This window comes from Toxotes jaculatrix, chromosome 5 (assembly GCF_017976425.1).
Source record: "Toxotes jaculatrix isolate fToxJac2 chromosome 5, fToxJac2.pri, whole genome shotgun sequence".
In the NCBI taxonomy this organism is placed as follows: Eukaryota; Metazoa; Chordata; class Actinopteri; family Toxotidae; genus Toxotes; species Toxotes jaculatrix.
The window spans coordinates 25874501-25898317 of record NC_054398.1 but is presented as its reverse complement, the minus strand read 5'-3'; the positions used below and the strand labels follow the sequence as shown (position 1 = coordinate 25898317).

Below are 23817 nucleotides of genomic sequence, written 5' to 3'. Positions count from 1 at the left end.
TTTGGATGAATTTGAAATCTAAACAGAGACTCTCCTGATCTTTACATCCAGTAGGTCTGAAAGATGTTCCTTATTCTTCTGAACCTGTTAAATAATTTAATAATAATTTATCCAGTCTGTTATATCTGGAGATTTAGCTGATTTCCAGTGCCTCAAAATACACACCATAAAAACTGAAAGTGCAGAGGGAACCAAACCAGTGACCCAGGGGCCCAGACTGAGAACAGTCTCGCAGAGGTATGTTCCCATATAAAACGTAGAAAAGTTCCCACAACACAAATTTTCCTTATTCTGCTGAGATGCTTGACCTTTCCCATTTAAATCCTCCTCTCAGACCTCTGCCACAACAGTCTCACATGAGATGAGTTGTAACTTATAAAATAGTTTTTTTCATTTATAAGGATTGTGAAGCTGTGTGGTTTTATTGGAGAATTCAAATAATCCAGAGTGTGGTTTTCTGTAACTCAGCAGAATCTCATGTTTGTAACCAGAACCAAAATGTTCCTTTGAGACCAAATTGTTGAAATGAATTCATTGTTGAATCACGTTTGGGATTTACGTGTCTGATTTTTACAAACCGGAGTTAAATGTAATGATCAGACTCATTGTCCACACGCCTGCTGGAAGGTAAACAAAACTAAATTAGAACCAAACTATTAATCGAGTTCCCAGAGACAGACAGGAGGTGTTTCCACAGCTGCTCCTCTGACGTCTCTTGAGGTTTGGATGACGTCGCCCCCTCGGCCGACCCATCAGCACTGCAGACAACAAAAATTAAAAATGAAAAATCACTTCGTCACCTTCAGACCAAGTGAGATGATGAGAGTCCAAAGTCCTCATTGGTTTTGCTGAAGAGGAGGCTGGAGTCAGTGGTTTAAAACCAGACTGGATTGGACCTGAAGACTTATCAGACATTAAACACACAAACAAACAATGCACCAACAACTGCTGATCACACAAATAGAATGTAAACATGACACAGAAAGTGGACACGTGTTGATGAAAAGTCAGAATATCATGAGACTAACAGCAATGATCCTCTGATCCTCCCTCCTCTTTTCTCTTCTCTGCTCCTTCTGTTCTCAGCCACAGGCAGGAAGGTCAGGATGGAAGGAGGAGGAGGAGGATGTTGAAGCATCTGTTGGATCCTGAAGCAAACTGAAGGGCAGGGGCAGTGGGAAAATGACTGTGATAAAACATGTGAAAGGAGAAATATTCCTCCACATACAGTTAAATGTGGCTGAGCAACACTGGAAAAAAAACATCACAGAAAAACTGTGGAGAAAAACACTGTGGCTTTAATGAACATGGGAATATAGATTCTCTGCATGTTAACAGGGTGTAAATCTAAACACTGGACTCAAAACAGACTGTGTCACCTGGAAACAGGTGAGGTCACGTGACCGAGTCGTCTCATCTGATCTCAGCTCGTGGTTCCTGAGAGGCAGACTGATGTTCAGATGCTCGGTCTGACCGGCGGCGGTGATTTCTGACTGACTGAGTGAAAACAGCAGCTGAGCTCTGACGTCCTGACAAACACTCTGAGATAATCACACAAACTCCACTGTTCACACGTCTGATTAACATAAAACAGAAGAGTCTGATGAGCCTGTCAGACTCATCTGTTTCCCTCAGGACTATTTTTAGCCTCCTGTTGGATGACTGGAGAAGACTCAAGGCTGATTTTTTAACTAAAGGAGCTGCCACACATCTGGAACTGAATATATTATTAGATACAAGTGCTAGAAACGCTGCACCTGGTAACACCTGAGCAATAAGTTAACAACCAGCTGGCAGCACCAACACCAGCAGCTGCCTGGTTACAATGAGTCCAGCGACCACTCAGCTATGCCAGCCAACACCCTAGCAACCACTCAGCAACCGCCACAGCCATTTATCAACATAACAGCAATCACTGGGCAACCACCCTATGTATATGGACACCATAGCAACCACCCCAGTCAGCAGCAGAGGATTCCTGTAGTTTGCTGTGGTGGGTGGAGGAGTGGATGGGTGGAGGGGTGGGTGGGGTATTCCTCCTCTCTGCTCAGTTTAACCTTCAGTCCTTCATTCTACACTGCAAAAAATGTCCCACCAACATGTTTTAACCTTCAAGTGTTATCCAGGGCTTTTATTTTGAAAATGACCTCTTTAAAGACACAGACGCTTTGGTTTGAATCTCACTAAATTTTATTGTAAATTCTAGTGGAGATAACAGTTTCATGAGATGTATCATGTTAAGTTCTGAGGAGTAGTGATTAAAACTGCAGTAGGATATTACCAGGATTTAACGACATTTAACTGTAATGTTTCACAATAAATTGTATTGTATTTTCACATTACAAGATTTCGCAATATACAAAAATGTTTGCACAGTAAATGACTGTGAACATCGCTTTTGCCCGAATTTCACAAAATAATACTGTACTGTATGTTTGATATTGTATGATAACACAACACATTACGGTAAAATTTGAATCGCGCTTGAACCGCCTTGCATTGTGGGACCAAGGCAGAGCAGCGGTACACCAGGTGCACTTGGAGTATACATACGAAGATGAGAGCAAAGAGGTAAGGTGAACATCATTTAAAATAGTAGACAGCTTGTTATGACTTGCTATTAGGTGTGTGAGTTAGTACATGAATGAAAGAATTCATTTTTTATGGTCTCCGTATGTTAATGGGAGGGATAGTTAGAGTTATTCGGCTGAGAAACTGCGGTGAATTAGCCGCGAATTAGCGTAAAGGCTAAGTAGCCCATAGCAGCAGCAGCGGCCGCAGCAACCAGACATCATTTCAAAGCCATTTTTCTCAACGAAGCTTTGCCACACAGATAAGTAACTTGTACCATTGGAAAGCTTAAATTATCCAATTTAATTTTATGGCTCCCATGTGTCGATAGTTTGTGAATCATTTGACCGCGAAGATGCAGTGAATTAACCGCGTATTATCGCGCACGTCGAAGTTAAAGTGAGCTAAGTAGCCCAGTTACAGCAGCAACAACCCCACATCATTTCATTTGTATTATTGTCTTTCTTAACTTGGCTGTCAAGTGGATAACTTAAATAATATAACACGCATGTTTGCTTAGGTCACAGGTTTGTTCAATGATTGTTCAATGTTTGCATGTCTGTCTCCATCTCTACGCACCTGATATGCTTGCCTGTAGTCAATCTTACTTGGCTTTCATTTTTGTCTTTTTTTCCATGTCTATGTCCTAAAAACTACTATGAAATTATTTTTATGAAATATTTTTTTGAAATAGGAAAGGAGTTTGATTGGATGGCAAATAAATGTCATTTCCAGTCTGTTGTTATTGTTAGTTTATTGTTGCAGTTTTCTACTTGTTCTACTTATCTACTTGTAATAAAAGATAAAACGAGTATGGTCTTTGTTTTCTTTGTTTATTGTGAAGCAAATTCAAAACACGTTTGTGTAGTTGTGTTAAAATCACAGTGACTTAAATGGTAAATTTACAGTAAATTACTGGCCAATGAGTTGCATTACTTTTACAGTAACAATGTGATCTACAGCTAGCTGTGAAGTTACAGTATACAGCTGTAATTTTAGTGGAAATTACTCTGAAAGTAATGCAATTATTAGCCAGTAATTTACTGTAAATTCACAGTGGAAAAAGTTAACAGTGTGTGAATAGTGTCCTGAGGTGACACGAACAGAAACACTCAGTTTATCTCAAGTTTAAGTGAAGTCTTACATTTTTAATTTCAATTGAATTCAATTTCAATGAATACAGTTTCAATTTAAATAAGCCTATGGTCATTAGAGCCCTATTAAATGGTTCAGCTATGGAATTTTACATTTTAAATTCTACTGTCTGTATTTACAAATGCATTTTATTTTGTACTGTACATTTATAGACTTGTTTAGTGACCATCTCTCTGCTGGTTAATGTGCCTCTGTGACATAGTTACTGTCCTCTCCAGCTTCGATTTAACAGTTAAAATTGTTGATATTTTTTGCAGCGGACGCACACACACACACACACACACACACACACACACACACACACACACACACACACACACACACACACACACACACCAGACCTATAGACAGACGGGCAAATTGTGTCTCCTGTCGGAACTCAAGGACTGAAGGACGCCGTAAAGCGCAGCTGCTAAGCGGCTTTAATCGGCTAATTTGGCCCCGGTGGCCTTTAGCAGGCTGCAGGTAAACTCACCGGAGCTGAGAACACCCGCAGCCCGACACACTCGCCGCTGTCTGACCGCACAAACGCTCCAGAGGGTCTTTACTCCACAGCCTGGGCTTTGAAGACATGGATTTACCAACAGCTTTCTGATGATCTGAGGATTTTTAAAAATGCGTCTTTGATTAAACTGTTTCCTCTGAGATTCTTTAGGACAGAAAATGGTGAACTTTATCACCATTGATTTAATTGTCATGAGTTGACGTTTTTGATGTTTATTCTACTTTGTGACTAAGACCAAATTCTGCCTGTTTCCACTCTGTTTTACGCGTAGTTTGCGCGTTAAGTGCGCGCCGGACCGCTCCGGAGCAGCACAGTGAAGTACAGTCTGCACTGAGTCTCCGTGACATAATGATGAGACCACAGCGCGGAGACCAGACCCGGCCTTCATGAGAACACGGTGGCCGCGGTGCGGTGGCTCAGACCGGGACGGAGCGGAGGAGCCGCGGCGGAGATGGCGGCCAATCTAAGCGTGGGGGCGGAGGCGGCGGTCCCGGAGGCGGCCGCGGCGGCGGGACACAACCTGCCGGCCCTGGTGTTCGGGGTGCTGCTGATCGTGGTGATTATCTGCGGGAACCTGCTGGTGTGTCTGAGCGTGTTCACAGAGAAGGCGCTGAAGACCACCACCAACTACTTCATCGTGAGTCTGGCGGTGGCGGATCTGATGCTCGCTGTGCTCGTGCTGCCGCTCTTCGTCTACTCAGAGGTGAGTTTGACCACGCGGTCTGTTTCAGCACAGGTGACACGCTTTGTCCTGTTCACAGCACAGGTGCATCTAGACCTCCAGGGACCCCCACCTGTTACAGGGGCCCCTCAGAGCTGTTTGGGTCTACAGAGTCCAGGTGCAGGACTTTAGCCTTTTACTTTGTGAGTCTGTTTATGACATTTTTCACATCACACAAAACCTTTAAAATGACCTGAATTAACCTTAATGTACACCAAAACCCTTAACTGAATTAAGGTGCTATGAGATCCCTGTTTGTCAGCCTCCTTAAAACTTAATTTTCAAAGCCATTAATAATCCAATGAAGTTCCAGCTCAAATTAATGGATCAATTAATTGATGATTGGAAGTTTTTTCTGTATGGTGGAAAAGGTAAGAAAAAAAATTATTTCAAATTAACTGAAAAACTAAGGTCTTTCTAAAGTCGAAATTAACCCTTACATACAGACCATTAAAACCCATTCAAACACATCACAGTCCGTTAATTTATCCTTTAATTATTCTCTTAAAATCCCATTAAAACATCTTAATTACAATGTTATCTCATTATACGAGTGAATTAATGGAATTTTAAGGTAAAAACATTTACGGATTCACAGAACAATAAGGATTTTGCTGCAGCAGCAGGAAACAACAGCTTAAAAGTCACTAAGTATTTGGTGCTTAAACCTTGTGACCTTTTGTTCTCACAGTTCAGTTCAGGTTCTTTATTGTTCCATAAGACAGAATTGTTTTTGCAGCGAGGCAAACATAAAAACAAACACAATAAAAAGACAAAAGAAGATGCTGAGGGGAAAAAGGCAATAAAACGGAGAACAGAGATAAGAAGTGGAGAGAAAAGAGAGGATGGTCCCGATGTGCTGTTATTTTATCTGTTTCTGTTGATATAAGTAAACATGAATAAACAAGAAAACAGTAAAACAGAAACAGACTGATTTACTGATTTGTTTATGTGAGCATCAAATGTTTCCCAGTGTTTCTCATCTGGACCCACACGACGCTCAACAGCAACAACAGCCAGTGATGGAAAATAACTAAGTACAAATACATATAAATAAGTCCTGTACTTCACTGAAGGTGCTCTCTGTTCTCTGAGTGTTATCTGACAGCTTGAGTCACTTTGCACACAGAAAACATTTGAAGAGCTTATAAAATATGTTTTGTTCAGCTGAAATGATTAGTTGATTCATTCATTCATTCATTCACAGAATATTAACTGGCAAGAAGACCAAACATTTCTCGGCTCCAGCTTCTCAAATAGGACGATTTGCTGAATTTTCCTTTTAATTATTTTTGTTTTAATTTATTTCCCGTTGTTTTGAGGTTTAGACTAGAACTGACATTGTGAAGGTGTCCCTTTGGGCTCTGGATAATTGTGATGTTTATTTCTCACTGTTTTTATAAACTAAACAATAAAAACATTTAGCAGCTTGATCCAAAATGAAAACAATGATTAGCTTCTCTTCAACTAGCTTCACATCAACCAACAGTGAAATCCTGCTTTTATTGTAGTGTATACTAATAATTAAATGATATAATATGTACAAAGTACAAAGTGCAGTGGTCAAACATCTGTAATGTCTCCTGTGGGCCCCCATCAGTGGAGGTGCTGTACGTACAGATAAATGAGTAATAATTTTATTCAGTTTAATTTTATATTTTTATGACTTTTATTCATTCATTAATTAGTTTTTTTTTTTTGTTTTTTTTCATTTGTCTTATTGGACCTCATCTAAACTGTCAGGTGAACATCATGTTAATGTGACGTCTGTGTTTAAAATTCACTGAACTGTCCCTTTAACCATCTGCAATGAACTCCAGGTGACCTCCCGGTGAAGCCCCGCCCCCCTTGCCCTCCACCCATGACGTCACTGGGCAGCCAAACACAAAGATCTCACATTTAACATCATTTATTCAGATTTTATTTGTTCTCCACATGACAGCTGGGCCTCGAACGTCACTCTGTCACCCCTTTTATTTCACTCTCATTAGTTAATTTAAGTTCTTTTGTTTTGTTTTTTTTTTTCTTTAACTCGGTGGGAAACTATTTTTCACATCTGACTGATGAGCACCAGTCCTGGTAAAAATCAGTCATTGTCTGTCAGAGCTCAGGAAACAGTGTGTACATTCCTCCACAGGCTGGCTCTGCTCCAGGGGCCACAGGTCAGCCGAGGGGCCCCACGATTACAACAGATTTAGGAAAACAATTAAAAACAATAAAAAAACAGCCTGTGTTTGTCAGCTAGTATTTTGTTTTTTTTTGGTTTTTGTCCCCTCGTCTTCTTTCTGTTTATTTGTACGTTCATCACGTTTTTTTTCTTGTCGTTTCCTGCTCACACTTTATCTTTGTGTGCTCTGCCATCTGAACTGTTTTTGTTTCTGTTGTCTCAACAAACATTTGACCACAGAAACTAAACTAATTAAAACAAAACGACGCAGCTCAGCCGTGTTTCAGCCTCAGGGTCCTCCTGCACCTCTCCGCTCTGACAAGGAAAACCACAGTGTCAATGTATTATCTGCAAAATGCAAACATAGGCATGAAAAGTAAAAGTATCACAAATCACAATTAGCATCAGCTTGAACAACCACACTGTTCAGTATCATTTAATGGTATGTAATACATAATAACAGCAGCCATACTGCATCATGAATGCTAAGTATAAGCTAAGTTAACCTCTGTAAGGACTGTACTTGAGTAAGTGTGTGTGTATGAGTGACCATACCGAGCGTCTCTTTGTGTCCCAGTTTCAGGACGGAGTGTGGACCCTCAGCACCACCATCTGTGATGGCCTCATGACCATGGACGTGATGCTCTGCACCGCCTCCATCTTCAACCTCTGCGCCATCAGCATCGACAGGTCAGGCTACAAATAAAATAACAGGTCACTCTCTGTGGGAATGTGATTTCAGAGATGATGTGCTGTAAGTGGAGTGAATGTGAACTGTGATACATGAAAACTGCCTCTTTCACACACGCGTCTGTAAACACAACGACAGTTTAATGTGAAAAAGTCTGGTACCATTGAACAGTATTAAATAATACGAGAGGTGATTGATAAATTTGTGGCCTAAGGTAGAAGGAGATGAGTTTACACAGCTCTCATTACACCTTCATGTAGTCGTCTGCTGCCTGGGTCTCAAGGGCTGATCACCTGAGGAGGTCCTCGGCTTGACTTGAGCCCTGATGTGGCCCCTCAGACTAATACCTGTTCCCCAAGATGAATAAGGAGCTCAGTGTTTGCCATGTTGACAGTGATGATGACATCACTGCTGCTGTGGACCACTTCCCAAAGGTCCGAGACCCAGACGTCTACAGAGACGGGATCTGTATGCTCCACGACTGCTGGACTTCTGTAAATGTAGGAGGAATTAAAAGTGCCAGGTTTTCTACAGCTGACAGTAGACTGTGACTGTGTAGATATTTCAGCCTGAGTCTGACAGACCGACCACTTGTAGTGAGAAGACACAGATGATTTAGCTGCCGCTCTGCAGTCAAACTAACCCTTAAACTCCTGCAGGAATATCAGAGGAAACAGTGCAGTGTATTGAAAGGAAGAGGTCACAGTTCAGCCGTAACTCACAGACTCTGTGTCAAAGCCAGAGTTTTAATCGGCCTCAGGTCAGGGTCACTCAGGAACAACTGGCTGATTAATCAAACCAGAACCCTGAGCGGTCTGTCAGGACCACCGAGGACGCCTCGCTGAGGGTTTCGGATCCTCACCTGAAGCTCGTCAGGGTCAGACGCTCGCGCCACAGTTTACTCTGATGTGGAAATATGGCAATGACCTTCTGTCTGTTTCCTGTAAAAGCTCCAAAAGAAGAAAAATCAGAGCAGACAGAAGAGTTTAAAAGCCCAAATGAAGGATGTGTCTGCAGTGATGAACTGCCAGCTTCGCTCTGCGCTCGTTAGTTTGACTCAATGAGATTATCTGAACCCACGGCTGATGTTGAAGGATGAAACTCTGAGCTGAAGACCCGGGCAGCTCCTCAGATCTGATGTCCCGACTCCAGAAAATATGATTACATCAGAGACTGATGGAGGCAGTGAAGCTAACGCGGACTGATGGTGATGATCTGAAGCTTTTTGAAGCAGTTAGAGGTTTAACTGGACGGCTGAGCCTTAATAATTCAACAGAAGGAGCTGGAAACAGATCCAGAAGGTCTGCGGAGAGTCCACCTGCTGCGGCTGAAGGGGAGAATCTTCTGGTCCCTCTGCAGGTTTGATGGGTTTAACAGCAAACTCAGTGATGACCTGCTATCATTCATAGATGCATTATTGAACAGGACCAGGGGCCTGGGGGGTCAGGGAGGCCCCTGAGACAGATATTTCTTGTTGGAAAGTCAAAGGACCTCTTTGACTTTCACCTGTTTTTGCTGCTGATCACAGTCCTTTGAAAGAATAGGTTGACATTTTGGTGAAGGGTTAATGAGTCAGCCACTGATTCGCTGGCTCTGTCCAAAGGTAAGACAGGGTGGGGGTAATGGCAATAATTACTGGAATGAGGCATCATTCATTTCGTTAGTTCCACCTGAGACTTTCTGGTTGTGACAGATCAAAGAGTCGACTGCTAGAAAAAAAAAAAAAAAGGGTCAGTGAATCTGATTCATTTGGGAACAATAAAAAACGCAGAAGCGTTCTGATTCTGCCATCAGCTGTCATGATTCAGGTTAGGAAGATTTATTTAGACAGAAAAACAACTTCTGCTCAGTCTTAAAGATTTGCAGTTGTTAAGATGATGAAGTAACCACAGAAGTGGTTACTTCAGTTTTTATTGTCGTGCATTTTATTTTATTTTATTATTTTAATATAATTAGCATGAATGTAAACAATCCCTCTGTACAGATAAGATGTGTAATAGTGACTCTACATATTGAGACTGAGGAGTGGCTGACAAAGAAAGAATCTTTGATTACTGTGAACGAGGTGGAAAATGAAGCTCATTTCATTCTCTTGTGTCTTTTATATTATGATTTACAACAAATATTGTTGTGCTCAGATTTCGATTTGATAAGAATTGAGGATGGAGCTTTTATTCAGTTCCTTTTTGATAAAAGTTTTCTTTTTTCTGAATGTATTATTAAAGCATGGAATAACTTTTTACAAAATAAAATCCTCATACTTTACTTTTTTATGAACTGGATTGCACATAATGTTACTGAACTGAAAATGGCTCAGTGGTATAAATACGTCACCACAGGCCCTGCTTCCACTCCCCACCCATTTCACATGGATGAATTGATTTCACTTTGTAGTGTGAGACTTCCTAAGAATGTGAAACACATGAATGTGAAAATCATGAATTAACCCTGAATAATGATGCAGCAGCTCTCACTTCAGTTCAGTGATGCGGTTTAATTTGCAGCAGATTGTAAAGTTTCTCTCACTTGTTGCAGGTTCATCGCCGTGTCGATCCCTCTCAACTACAACAGGAAGCACGTGGACCTGCGTCAGGTGGTGTTGCTGTCGGCCACCTGGATCCTGGCCCTGGCCGTGGCCTCACCTGTCATGTTCGGCATCAACAATGTGCCTGGTCGCGACCCCACGGAGTGTAAACTGGAGAACAATGACTACGTCATCTACTCCTCCGTGTGCTCCTTCTTCATCCCCTGTCCCATCATGCTGCTGCTGTACTGCGGCATGTTTCGTGGCCTGCGGCGCTGGGAGGAGGCGCGTAAAGCCAAGCTGAGGAAAAGCATCCAGGCCTGTCGCAAGCTGCAGGAGGCCGCCTCCTCGTTGCCACCCCTGGCCTCGCTGCCGCCACCGCTGCCACCCATCATAGAGCGGGAGCTGACGGACACTCCGGACGAACCGTCCACCTTCCCGTCTGCGGACCGGCACTTCCACTCATCAGAGTGCAAAGACGGCCCCGTGCCGACAGTGAGCTTTGCAGAGATCAAGTTCAACCCCGACCCTCACAGGAGGAAGAGGGCCAAGATCAACAGCCGGGAGAGGAAGGCCATGAAGGTGCTTCCTGTCGTTGTGGGTGAGTTCACCTCCTGTTCAGCAGCATCTGTGCTACCAGTAACATCACCTCAATACAAGGCTGGACTAGGACCTGGTACAGGGGTTAAAGGGTCCAAAGAACAACTTCACTGTGAGACTGACGGACGCCACAAGCTGAAACTCATCGGCCTCACACACCAGACTTTTATCTGCTGTTCTGGACGGACAGAACACAGGACTTGGGACAGGACAGTGCATTTAAACACTGAAAACCAATTCCAGTTACTTTTATTCAAACAAGACGGCTGTGTCCTCACTAGCTTTGACAAAAAGAGAAAGGCAGCGTCGTTTTGAGCAAGAAAATACTTATGCCAGAAATCCCTACTGCCACGCAAACATTCATTCACGTCTTAGTTCACAAACGTTTAGATGAGTTACGAAGGATTTAGGAACATCATCCCTCCGTCAACCCAGACACGTAACGAACGGTGATATAATGGGTGACAGCAGGCACCTGAACGCCTCACCTTTACCTCTGATGTCTGTTCAGAGGCACATCAGTTAGAAAAGATTGGCCTAATAATAGCAGCCAGGGTTGGTCCTAATGCGTAGAAGTGCTTCCCTTTAGCACACAGCAGCTAATCCTGCAGGTCCTTAATCTGAAATCCAATTATTACGTAAGGCTCGGTCAGACATGATTCTCAGTGTGCAGGTAATTCTCATGAATCTCTGCTTCATTACGTTACCTGTCAGTTCAGGTGGAGGCTCAACAATATACAGAGAAAGAACCTAATTACACTTACACACAGGCCAATAAAACATTTTGTATAATTGCATATTAAGCTCCAGGCCTGTGTTCGTGGTCTACATGGAAGTAAACCAGAAAAAAAACGGCTCTGCATGAATAGAATCAGATTCAATTACAGTTGCTCACAGGTTTTTCCGCCCTAGTTTTCTACAGTTTTCTTTAAATAATGAAAATGAAAGATTCTGTCAACTCTGTCCACCTGCTGTGTGTTATTTACAGCCAACTACCACTGAACGGGGTATTGGGGGGTCGGCTGGTAGATGTGTAGGTAAACTGGTGCATAGATAGCAAGTTGGTAGACTAGTAGGTTAATTAATCTTTCCAGTCAGGAAATACGTGGGTAGGTTTGCATGGTGACAGGTAGGTAAACTGTTGTAGTAGATGGTAGATTGGTTGGTAGGTTTGTAGGTAGATAAGGTGACTGGTAGGTGTGTAAAGGCAGGTTGTTGTAGGTTAATAAACATGTTGGTAGGTAGTTTTGTAGGTTGATAGATACATACAGTAGGCAGGTAAATTGATAAGTAAATGGTAAGTTATTAGACAGGTTAGGCAGATAGGTTGGTCAATTGGTAGGAAGAGACAAGGAAGAGCAAGTTCTCTTTGGTATGTTTATAGGTTGGCAGTGAAATTGGTTGATTGGTGAACAGGTGGGTAAAGAGGTAGGCAGGTAGGTCAGGTAGTAGTTTGGAAAGTTGGTAGGTAGGTTGGAGAAACTTTGCTTGATTATCTCATCTCACAATTCGGTGGCAACCTGTGAGTAATGGTCACTTGGCTGATTGGTGGGCAGGTAAGTTTGTTGGTTGGGTACATTGGACGGTAGATGGGTGGTGGAGGAGGTTTATCTAAATGCTGTTAAAATCAAAGTGAGGTTCTTGGTGTTTCTGTCCTGCTGTAGACAAACGTCTGATCTCTGATTCTTCTTGTCCTCCTGCAGGTGCCTTCCTGTTCTGCTGGACTCCCTTCTTTGTCCTCCACACGATGCGAGCTCGCTGTCAGGACTGCCACGTCCCGCCGGCCCTGATGAGCGTGGTGACGTGGCTCGGCTACGTCAACAGCGCTCTGAACCCCATCATCTACACGGTCTTCAACACCGAGTTCAGGAACTTCTTCAAAAAGTTTCTTCACCGCTGCTGCTCCTAGAACTGCTGCTGCTGCATGGACGATTTCCAAACGCACAACAGCCACAAGAGATGCTACTGACTGTAGAGTTAGGGTGTTTAGTCTGTGTACGATGCCACTGTTTCCTTCCTCTGTGAGGTTTTTATTTTTCTACACGCGACGACAGTAAAGTTTGTTTGAGCTTCAGGTTTCCCGTGAAGAAGCTTCAGTCTGAGGAACAAACCGTCAGCAACACATCTACATCGCGTAACCGACAAGAACTGATTTTATATGTGGAAATTCATCTTTTCAGAATAAAAGTTTTCACTGAAGTTCAGGTTGTGTGTTTGTGATGCAACGACAACCCTGCGGGCGATAGTGTAATCATACCCCACACGCCTCTGGTGTTTCTTTCAGGATCCTTTATTAAAGTTTCCTACATTTGCAGCTCAGGTGACCTGGTTGTTTATGCAGGAAACGCCTCGTCCTGGGGGGGGGGGCCTTCACTGTCATCGAGCAGCAGCAGACGTCTGTGTGCCGCCGGGACTGAGACACAGCAGAATCAAATGTCATCATGTCTGAGGTGATTCGTTAGGAGCCGCTCTGACAGATCACCTCAGTGCTGACTGTCAGAAATATAAAAAACTAAACTCTGTCTTCAGCAGCTAAACGCAGACAACTGCTTGAATATAAAAACTAAAAGTGAGACAGAAAACACAGATCTGTCTAGTGGGAATCGCGCAGGAGGAATGATGCTGAGTTTGCCCTCAGAGGCTCTAGTTGGATAAAAATAAAATAGCACCTGAAATCCGCATTTCATTAATAAATTAAACATGTGAGGAGAAGAATGAAGTCTCCTCTGAATCCTGCTGACGGAAGAAAAGATCACGACAGAAGAAAGAGATAAAGTGTGACAGAAAATGGCTGTAAAGATTAAAGAGACAGCTGATTTTATTTTATTATGTTCAGGTTCATGTGAGGGAAAACATCAGAATTTAAAATTAAATTAGATTTGATGAACTTGAGATTCGCTACATGGCTGAAAATATATGGACAGCCAAACTCTCCAGCAATTCCTGCTCTGCAGGAAGTAGTGATGTATATCAGTAGCTGGTGCCTGCAATGCAAAACAAAGTCATAGCAGTCCATCAAGGGCCACTTGACATGCTTTTTCAAGACCTATCAACAACATATGGAGAAAGAAAAGTCAATTTCCTTCATTCAAAAAAGTAAAATAACTCATTTTGAAAATAATTCCAAGTGGACTACAAACTAACAGCAAGATCCCCCCTGAAATCTGGCAAATATCACATCCACTGGGCAAAACATCACATCTGATTGGCTGAAATGTACCAATCAGAGACAGCGAAAAGCTGCTACGGCAGACTGGTCATGCTTCGTAAATTTGATGTGCACTATGTGTGTGAAAATTACATTTTTCAGAATCACCAGTAACAAAAGAAAAGTACAGAATCACTGAGACTTGTAAAAACAGACTTTAACTTCAACCTTCACATGAATTATGATAAAAACGCGTATTGTTTTGGCTGGTCACGGGTCATAATGACGAACAAACACTACAATACCATTAATAACAGATCATAACTAACTCATCTCAAAGTACTGGATGGAAAAATCACTTTTACTCTCCGAACCATAGCATTGCTTTATAATGAGTATGATGTACTTCTTAAACCTAATGAACCAAATAAAACTGTAAACTGGATTTTAAAATGTGCACTCACTGATGAAACAGCTGCTCTGGTCTCTGGCAGAGTCGCACATACATCCCAATTTTGCTGTGCATTATGTGCACACGGCTCTGGACTTCCACAATCAGCTGCTGCAACTTTTTGTTTTGAGTTTGAATCACAAGTAAAGACAGAAAACTACAGATGCATAAAGTTCTGAAAGAAAAAAGATCTCTCAGGAATTTGCTGGCTAAATTATCATTATTTTAAAGCGAAGAAAAACCTTTAAAATCTGGGAATGTGAATCATGAATAACAATAATAAACAAAAAAAAAAATACCACAATAACATTTAGAAAAGACAATAAATGTTTCACTTCAAAGTGCTGGCCAGGATGCGGCGGGGTTTTCATTTAATGTTATTTTTTATTTTATTGATGTGCGTGACCTTTACTTAAACAGGATGTCTCTGGACATTTAAATTTGCTTTTTAAGAGTTAAAATGGCAGGAAGAAAAATAATGTTTCAACAAAGGGAAAACAGCCACTGAGGGAAGATAAGGAATAAAAAGATCATCATTGTAGAAACTTACAAAATAATCAATTAAAGTAATGAGGAAAATAACTGATCAATGAGTCATAAAGAAATCATTAGTTGCAGCCCTAAGCTAATTTTTTTAACACTTGATGGTAGTGTGTGTGTGTGTGTGAGATAATAATGTTAATTTTGTCCAGATGGTGTTCATGTACACGATGTGACAGTTTCCTGTTTCCAGAAGATGAAAGATGATGATCTCTCAACTTCTCTCTACAAATAAAGTCAGTGCAGTTTATTTCCAACAGGTTCACCTCTCAGGAGATCACAGACCTTCTCCTCACGCTAGTCTGAGGGGAAGCTTCCACAATAAAAGTCCCAGTAAGGAGATATTAAGCAGGATGCTCTCCTCTTTGGCCACATAAGGACTTCCTGCCTGCAGCAGCTGATGATGGCGAAGACCTCGGGGGGAGGGGGACCACCTGCAACACCTTCATTTCACTTTGTCCATGTCAATGGCTGTGATTGGCTCCTCCTCCTGGATGGCTACGCCCCCTGCTGACTGACAGCAGGTGTGCTGATGATCCTTCCAGTCCTGCAGAGAGAAAACAAACCCGATCTGTGATTCTCTTCACATGCTTACACCGTTTATATTCATAATTTTAGAGAGAGATAAGAAAGAGATGAATGATTTATTCATGATTTTAGAATTAACTTCTGTTTATTTCTGACTTTCTAGCGTATCTAATGTTATCTGTCTTGATGATGTGTCTGACTCATTGTAATTCTTCTTCTTTTGGTTAGGGCCCCCTTGAACAAGAAATATTTGATGTGGCTTTCTTGATGAAATAAATGTTTAAAAAAGTAAGTAAATAAAACACAGCTGTACTTCAGAGGACCATCCAGGTGAGTCTCACCTTCCTCTGACAGAAGGTGGAGCAGTAGTTGACTTTGTGACAGCCCGTACACTCACTCATCGCCATCCGACCACAGTTCACACACATCTGCTGCAGAGGCAACACACACAAAAACACATTTAAAAAAAACACACGATTAACAGTCAGGAGTGTGTGTGTGTGTGTGTGTGTGTGCAAGTCGTACATTGATGATGAGCTCAGTAATGTCAGAGCTCCTCTTGGCCTCAGAGTCGTCCGGCTGCTGGAAGGAAATCTGGTTCTGAAAAGACTGATTGAAACCACACTGAACACACACACACACACACACACACACACAAACAGACAAGGTCAACAGGTGATTCAGTACACTTTATACAGATGATTGTAAAACATAAGTCAACACAGTCATATTGAAGTTTTCAGATGATCCCACTCTGCTGTGTTTACACTGAGGATGATCCAAGTATCCCTCAGTGTTGTGTGGACAGATTAGTGGAGCAGCATGAAAGGAATTCATTTATAAATATCAAACTGCGTGGACTAAAAAACTGCTGTCTGACTGGTAATGTTACATCTGACCCCTCTTATGTTTTATCTGAATAAAATGAAATCAGGACAGAAGATTTAGAGTCTCAGACTGTGTGTGTGTGTGTTCTCACCTCCTTCCGACCTCCCTGACCTTTGAACCCCGCTGTGTCCCCTGCAGAGTTTTTGGCCTGGTCGATCAGAGCCTTCAGCTGCTGGACATTGCTCAGCAGCGTATTGGCCAACTCCTCCAGGTACAGCCAGGTGTTCTTTTGCCCCTCGCTCACCGTTGGCCCCGCCCCTCCCACAGGCCCCACCTCCAGCCCGCTCACCAGCCCTGCCGACGGAGACACCGCCGCGGTCACCGCCATCTTGGCCTGAACGGGCTGAGGGGCCAGGGCCAACGCTGGCAACGCTGTCAGCACTGAGAGGGAAGAAGAGGAGGAGAAGCACAGGAAGTTAAATGAAGATGTTGATGACATGCAACAAAATCCCTGATCAGATTCAAACCAGTGACACATCCCATTTCCCTTCATGACATCCATGTTTCCTTCACCTGCAGCTTTTCCTCTCGTCTTAGTCCGTCCCACTAAAGACACAAGGAAGGATGCAAGGAAAAAACGTGGAGACTGGGACTGGATAAAATAATCGATTTTTCCAATTAATCACGATTGTGTATGTGTATGCAGTGGTAACTTGTTGTAAGTGGTTCACTATAAAACTGCAGTGATGTTGTGATGCGGTTTCAGATCCGTCAAATTAGCCAGTGTGTCTGACTTCCAACCAGGACGGTCTCGTGTGTCCTCGCTCATGGCTCCTCAGGGGCCGCTCCTCCGTGGAGGACCCAAACAATTTCCAAGTCAAATGAAACACGAGCAGGTGGTCTGAGCAGATCCAGGTCAGTGTGTCTGTGCGTCCTCCATACATTCGCTCCTGACCTACATACGCGATATAACGTGTGTTTTTATTCCTGCGGCGGTGGAGCCGCTGACAGCTCGGAGCTCCACTGAGAACAGACCAAAAATAACTGGACATCCATCTCACACTGTGATTTCACATGTCCTGGGGAAAAAAAGGTGCGTGTGTGCTCTCACAGGTAAGTGGAGGTATATTTTCAGTAACACTGTATTTTACTGGACTCTTACTTTTCTACTAATCTGCTGGAAAATTCACCAGTATTTTTCTAGAAATAAGCTATAACTGTCTATTCTTAGGCGATTTTTCTGTCACCATTTATGTAATATGGTTTGATTATGATAAAAAAAAAAAAAAGAGATTCCAGTTGGTAAAGTTGGTAGCAAGGCCGTAATTTCCAGCGGGAATGGGGCGACATGACTGCACTTTTATAGTTTCAGGTTGATTTTCATACTAAAATCTCGGAGCATTGTTCTCTTTCTGTCCTCCCTCCAAAGTGTAGCTGATCCTGCTCCTCTGAATAACCTTCAGTTATTACTGTGCACAACAGCGAATGCTTCACTGACTATATTTTTTTTGCCTTTCAGGCTAAATACAGGCTGAGCACAAGTACTCTTAACAGGGCAGAAACGGCGGTGAATACTGTAGTATTCTTTTCAGCACTGCCAAGGACTGCGGTTACATATAAAGTTTTACCAGATTAATCTGTTAGTTTGTCTTCATATCGTCTCCTGGAAATGAATCCTTATTAATGCTACACAGGCTGTGTTCAGTGTTTCTGTCTCTTCTGTCTCTTCTGTCCAAACTTGATGTGAGCTGGTTTTAATTGTCTATGCTGTGGTTGTGTGGCCGCAGCAGAGACTTTACTGTACGCTGCTGTTTTCCTGAGGAAGATGAGAACAAATAAAGGCTCCAGCAGCTTCATCGTTCCTCTTCTCTTTGTCAAGATGCCACTTTAACACCTGAGCTCAAAGAAAAACTTCTGTTCTGCTTCAATCGCTGATGTCACCGGAGAGTTATGTAAAATCTGACATCAGACGTGTGGATTAGTGTGCATGAATTATGAATTATTTTCTGACACACATCTCCTCATCTGAAACACACAAACACACCAGAGGCCCAGAGTGCGTCATTAACCTTGGGGTGAAGGACAGAGAGACAGTCCTGACAGCTGAACCACGGCTGAGTGAGTGAGTGTGAGTGTGAGTGTGTGTGTGTGTGTGTGTGTGTGTGTGCTGGCCAGCAGTCAAACAAACATGTCTGTGTGTTTGTCAGCTGAACGTTACACATAAGTTATCAGCTCCAGAAAATTCAGATTTAGTTGTTCAGTGTTAGTCACATCTGCTAAAGTAGGAGTGAGGAGATGTGGGAAGAGCTCTGATTGGTCCTTCAAAGAGGAGGTTATCATCAGGTGGAGAAATCAGGACGCCATGGGGTGGTGGTGGTGGTGCCTCATTATTCACCCACAGAGCCGCCCTCTCCTGAGAGCTCATTACAGCAATGCAACAACCAATCAGAAAGCCTGATAGGATGATGGATAGGCTGCCGGTCAGCGGCAATCCAGGGGACTGTGGGAAAGCCGTCCACAGATCATTAAGGAGGTGGACCATGGATATATAGAGTTGGATATAACACCACCACTCAGCCTTACTGCTAATTTGTCCCAGTGGCCACTCAGAGTATTGCAACCAAAAAAAATCCCCTTCAGTCCAAAAATCATTTTCCCCATAGACCACCATTTAATTAATTAAGAATATAAGGTATTACTCCTTCTATCATAAACGTTTAATTCCTTAAACGTTTTATCTCTGTTAAACTTCCCTGGAGCAAAGAAAAGTGAGTTTTATTTTGTAAAATCTATGGGCTGAGTGGGATGGACAGGGGTCAGAATTAGTGCTATCGGCATAGGACGGTACCTGCGGTGCTGGCGAACACCTCACTCTGCGCCGGGGCCTCTGAGATGATGGTGGCGGTGGCGGCGGCAGCAGTGGCGTCACCTGTTGGAGTGCGGTCAAAGGTCAAGGCGCCTGAGGTGGTGAACTGTCCTGACGGGGACACAGTGACTGTTGGAGCAGGACAGACATGTCAGTCACTTGAAAACTTGAAAACTTTAAAAGTTAACCTTAACCTGAGGGAAACTCCAGGACTTTCAATAACTTTCAGTGGCTGTTCATGTATTTTTCAGATGACCCTCAAGGACCACAAACTGATTTAACAGACATAAACCTGCTGATCCTGAACTACAAACTGTTTAAATATTTGTCTTCTTTTGCTGTCTTTTGCTGTTCGTACATGTTGTCCCGGGGGTCAACGTGATGCTTTTGGTGGCAGGAAGTTCCTTTTTCGGGGATAGGACCGGTGGCTCCAAGTCCTTCTTCCGTCTCTTGTATGGGACAAAGAGGCGGACTGGACCGGTCTGAACCCAGCAGAGAGGAAACAGAGAGACAGATGAAATTAACATAACATCCACCATCAGTCAAGAGGCTTTAAATTATAGATGATGAGAAGAAAAGCAAAGACAGAGTCTGATTCAGGATTTAGACTGCTTTGTTTGATTTTTTTTTTTGCTGTACCTTAAAATAAACCTGTTTTTCAATGAACAAAAGAAGCTCAAGTTGTCAAATGTTAAATGTTGTGTAAATGATGTCTAAATATAAATGGCCGAACAAGAACTTTGTCTAAAACTGTAAACAATAAAAAATAAATGCGTCAAATGTCTTGTTGTGTCCGACCAGGAAAAGGAAAGCAGTAAATTCTCACAGTGGAAAAACTGATCACAGAGAAAAGCTGGAGTCAAGTACTTTATATTAAACTTTTCTGGCAGTTTGGATTTTTAGTATCTTGACCAAAGACACTTCTGAACACAGGCAGGAGGAGCTGGGGGTCGAACAACCAACCCTTTGATTAATGGCTGATCCACACTACCTCCTGAGCTACAGTAGAGTAGAGTTATCGCTTTAATTTAATTAATTTAAATTATACAATACAACATTTTTCTTTAAAACTGTTTAAGTGAAGGTGTCCTTCAGGTACAGCTGCCTAATTTGGATATTAAGATGCCATCAAAATACAAACTGACATAATAAGAGAACTTATTAATACCAGAGGTAAATGAAAAGGCCATATAATGTATTCAGAAACATGATGGACATGACGAGGTCTTAGTGACAGAAATTCAAGAGTAACTTTACCATACTGATGTTTTCTGCTGCCAGAGTCTCTCCATCCTTTGGACACTGGAGGGAGACAAAATAAGACACAGAGAATAAGACGGGAGACAAAGACAAACTGAGCTCTGCCGAACTCGACTGATTGGTCTGAACCAGGCTGACTCTATGTTTGTGACCGACCATTACATGATTATTTCTTCAATTTATCAGATGGCCAACAACAGCAAACACCCATGTTCCCAAAGTGTTTCTTCAGCCTGTCTGTTCAACACAAACAGATTGAGTTTACAATGACAGTTCATCAGTTCGCCAAAGGAAGCCAAACAAAAGGAGCCGAAATCACAACAAACCCAAAATATTTTTACCTGAAGCAGCTGTAATGAAAGAGACCAAAAATCATTCAGATATTATTAACACCTGATCTAAACTGACTCACCGCTGTCAGGTCGTCACAGCAGGCTGCACAGGTACAAGAGGCAGCATGGGGGTTCAGGATACGCTCCTATACACACACACACACAAGGTTAAACTGCAGTCTGAATCCAACTCCAGCGTCATGTTCAGAATCAGCTGATCTGCATGCAAACTATAAAAGTATTTTGTATGGTGTACTGCAGTTTATTACTGCAGAAGTTACAGTGCAGTAGTACCTGTATGAGGCAGAGCAGAGGTCTGCCAGCGTATCTGATGCTCCTCTTCCAGTCTTTGCTGCTCGCTCTTCCGGCCAGACCTTCAAACTCAGTGGGAGTGAACCACTGCTGGTTGTGTTTGATGCAACGACCTTTACCCCCTGAACAAAACACAACACAACGCGGTCAGTGTGGGTAGTAACAGGACAAATTAGAATAAATAATGACTAAACCAGAAATTAAACTTGGTGTAGAGCATTTAACTGGTAATGTAAGGTGTGTCGATCACCTGATCCCAGTCGGTTCTTGTAGAGGACACCGCTGGTGTTCCTGCAGCGGACGGGCAGCTCGTTGTTGTAGACTGAGGGGTCCCAGTTGTACTTGGAGCAGGAGTCTTTGTCCTGGGGTGGAGTCAGCGGGGCGGGTGTGGTCTGTGGACCTATGGGATGCACAAGAGGACGAAACAAATAGACACAGATCAGTGACTGACATCGCTGTCCTTCAGGTTCAGGTTTTTATATATTTTAATAAAATATATATTTTCTATTTTTTATATGTTTATTTGTTTTCCAACAACCTGGTTCAGGACACCTCAGAGACAGAAGGAGCGTCTCAGTACTGTAACACACACACACATACCTGGTGCAATGGCAGTGGCAGACTTGAGACCAGCAGCCTCCACGATGCTACCGTCAGTGTGAACCACGATCAAAGTGGCCTTCTGGGTACTGAGACCTTCACCCAGCTGCAGGGTAGTCCTCCCACTCTGTAACACACACACACACTGAGGATCAGTATCAGCAAGGTCTGGGTTTCAAACAGTGAAGCTGCCCATGAACCTGAATACCCAGGTCTGATCTGACAGATACATGGTGACACTGATCATGTGCAGTAGAGTGGGCATCAGTGTGTGTTGATCTACCAGCACATGTTCAGGCAGGTTCCCTGATGTGGCGACGGTCGTGGTGAAAACGTTGTCCTCTGCGGCCTGAACATCCCCCACCGTCACCGCCGTCACTTCTGATCAACAGGAGATTCAAATATTTATCATCACAGACACCTCCTTTCTACTGCGTTACAGATACTACAGTGCACCTGTAATGTAAGGATGAAACTTTAATATCACAGCCAAAGAGATGTGTTATGACAACGGCAACAAGGGTTATACAGGGAAATATGGGAATCAACAGATATCACCAGAATTACCAAACATTTATGCCATAATATGTTTGAGTAAAAAATTTATTAGTTATTATTTAGTTAGTTATTATTAGTGTCAATTATCATTGTTTTTCGCAGCTGTTTGGCAATCACTCATCCAGCCTGTCCACTGGTGACACAGCTGGTCTGTCCTGAGGGACTTAGTTTACCTTAACAAAACTTACGTTCAGCATCTGACATTTTAATGCAGGAGAATGCACTAAAACAAATGACCTACTCGCTTCAATTCGACATATTCAATTCGTCAAGTAAAACTAATTTAATTAAAATATAGATTCTAAATGGTTTCGACTTTAAATCACGTGGTTAATGTTGTCCAGTCAACTATCTCATTTCACCAGTACACACCACGGTGGCCGTGTAAACATACTCTAAAAGTTAGAATTAGTGCTTATTAAGTTATTATTGACGTTCGCCGAATTTGGGGACACTTGATAAATGAGTAAATGGAATATGTTTGCTATGGTATATGTAAGGTATATCTCTATTTTACAAAACTTTAAATTATACAAGAATTGAACGAAGTCTGGCAACCTATGTGATGTTGAGTGTACCACAAACTCACAGAAGCTACTGTGGTTTACTCATTGTTGAAGAGCTGTGCAGTTTCATGTGAGTATCATTCACCAGTCTGTGCTCTCCCTATTTATACACTGAATGAAACTAACCAACATTTCCATCACTTTGTGTTTTAGCGCCACCCCGCACAGCAGCGGCCTGCTACTAGCTTAAGCTCGCCTTACCTGCGAATGCAGCCTCGGCCTCGTCTGGGTTCGGCAGGGACTCGGCTCCCATGTCGATGTTTCCCGGTTCCGCCATCACGGCCATCGTGGTGACTTCGGCCTCCGACTCGGTATCCGAGCCCACTCCCTCCACCGGTGGCCCGCCGATGGGCGGTTCATCCAGCCCGAGTGCCTTCGTGGCCGAGTCCGCTTCGTCCATTCTTCCGCCGAACGACAACAGCCGAATGCGAACGAGCAGCGGCGGGGTAAGAGCGGGGTCCGAGCGCAGCCGAGCCTGGTACGAACCGGAGAAGAACGGCAAGTACTTAACCTGTAAACGATAATCGATGAAATTGGTAATATTTCGTCCAAAATTAACGGAAACGTCAAATAACCAAGAGAGCAAATGCGAGAGAGGAAGGTGGCCTGACTGTGTTCTGTTTTTCATGAAGTCAGGGAAAGCGATGCACCGGAGAATACCGGAAAAACACGAGTCGACCCGAAACGACACAGTGGCCAATAGGCAGTACTCACATAAAGGAAAGGAGCACACACAAGACAGAAGGGACCAGATAACCTAAATTTATTTACAGTTTAGGAGTTCGAATTAATCTGAAACTTTCAGAAAGTAGTAAACGCAACATTTATCCTGTATGTGACAAACAGTATTCCATAGGTTTGTAGGCAGCTGGGTTAGAAAAAAGGTGAAATAAA

General features: G+C 42.8%; 2 protein-coding genes across 3 annotated transcripts; one reads left to right on the top strand and one right to left on the bottom strand.

The window, feature by feature from the left end:
• The first annotated feature begins 2518 nt into the window (after positions 1 to 2518).
• drd4a (dopamine receptor D4a) lies at positions 2519 to 12843 on the top strand. Its single transcript, XM_041037766.1, has 5 exons — positions 2519 to 2571; positions 4503 to 4934; positions 7697 to 7809; positions 10346 to 10935; positions 12638 to 12843. The coding sequence occupies exons 2-5, from the start codon at positions 4683 to 4685 to the stop codon at positions 12841 to 12843; spliced, it is 1161 nt and encodes a 386-aa protein (XP_040893700.1). The 5' UTR covers positions 2519 to 2571; positions 4503 to 4682.
• Positions 12844 to 13786: 943 nt separating this feature from the next.
• Positions 13787 to 23544, bottom strand: deaf1 (DEAF1 transcription factor). Of its 2 annotated transcripts, none has more exons than XM_041037763.1 (13): positions 23125 to 23544; positions 22083 to 22180; positions 21800 to 21926; positions 21450 to 21599; positions 21182 to 21321; positions 20968 to 21033; positions 20553 to 20597; positions 19654 to 19777; positions 19278 to 19424; positions 16581 to 16870; positions 16127 to 16225; positions 15943 to 16032; positions 13787 to 15620 (listed from the first exon to the last, which is right to left on the bottom strand). In XM_041037763.1, exons 1-13 carry the CDS (start codon positions 23321 to 23323, stop codon positions 15519 to 15521), a joined length of 1677 nt encoding a protein of 558 aa, XP_040893697.1. In that variant the 5' UTR covers positions 23324 to 23544; the 3' UTR covers positions 13787 to 15518. The 2 variants fall into 2 exon arrangements, with proteins under 2 accessions (XP_040893697.1, XP_040893698.1); XM_041037764.1 differs by having other exon boundaries at positions 15943 to 16029.
• Positions 23545 to 23817: the final 273 nt, after the last annotated feature.

Excerpts from the sequence above, each read along its gene's own strand:
- drd4a (XM_041037766.1), top strand. The coding sequence starts at position 4,683 with ATGGCGGCCAATCTAAGCGTGGGGGCGGAGGCGGCGGTCCCGGAGGCG. Across the intron at positions 4,935-7,696 it reads CGCTCTTCGTCTACTCAGAG|TTTCAGGACGGAGTGTGGAC; the intron begins GTGAGTTTGACC and ends TTTGTGTCCCAG. Across the intron at positions 10,936-12,637 it reads GGTGCTTCCTGTCGTTGTGG|GTGCCTTCCTGTTCTGCTGG; the intron begins GTGAGTTCACCT and ends GTCCTCCTGCAG.
- deaf1 (XM_041037763.1), bottom strand. The coding sequence starts at position 23,323 with ATGGACGAAGCGGACTCGGCCACGAAGGCACTCGGGCTGGATGAACCG. Across the intron at positions 19,778-20,552 it reads CAGCAGAAAACATCAGTATG|ACCGGTCCAGTCCGCCTCTT; the intron begins GTAAAGTTACTC and ends TGCTGGGTTCAG. Across the intron at positions 15,621-15,942 it reads CCACCTTCTGTCAGAGGAAG|GACTGGAAGGATCATCAGCA; the intron begins GTGAGACTCACC and ends TTCTCTCTGCAG.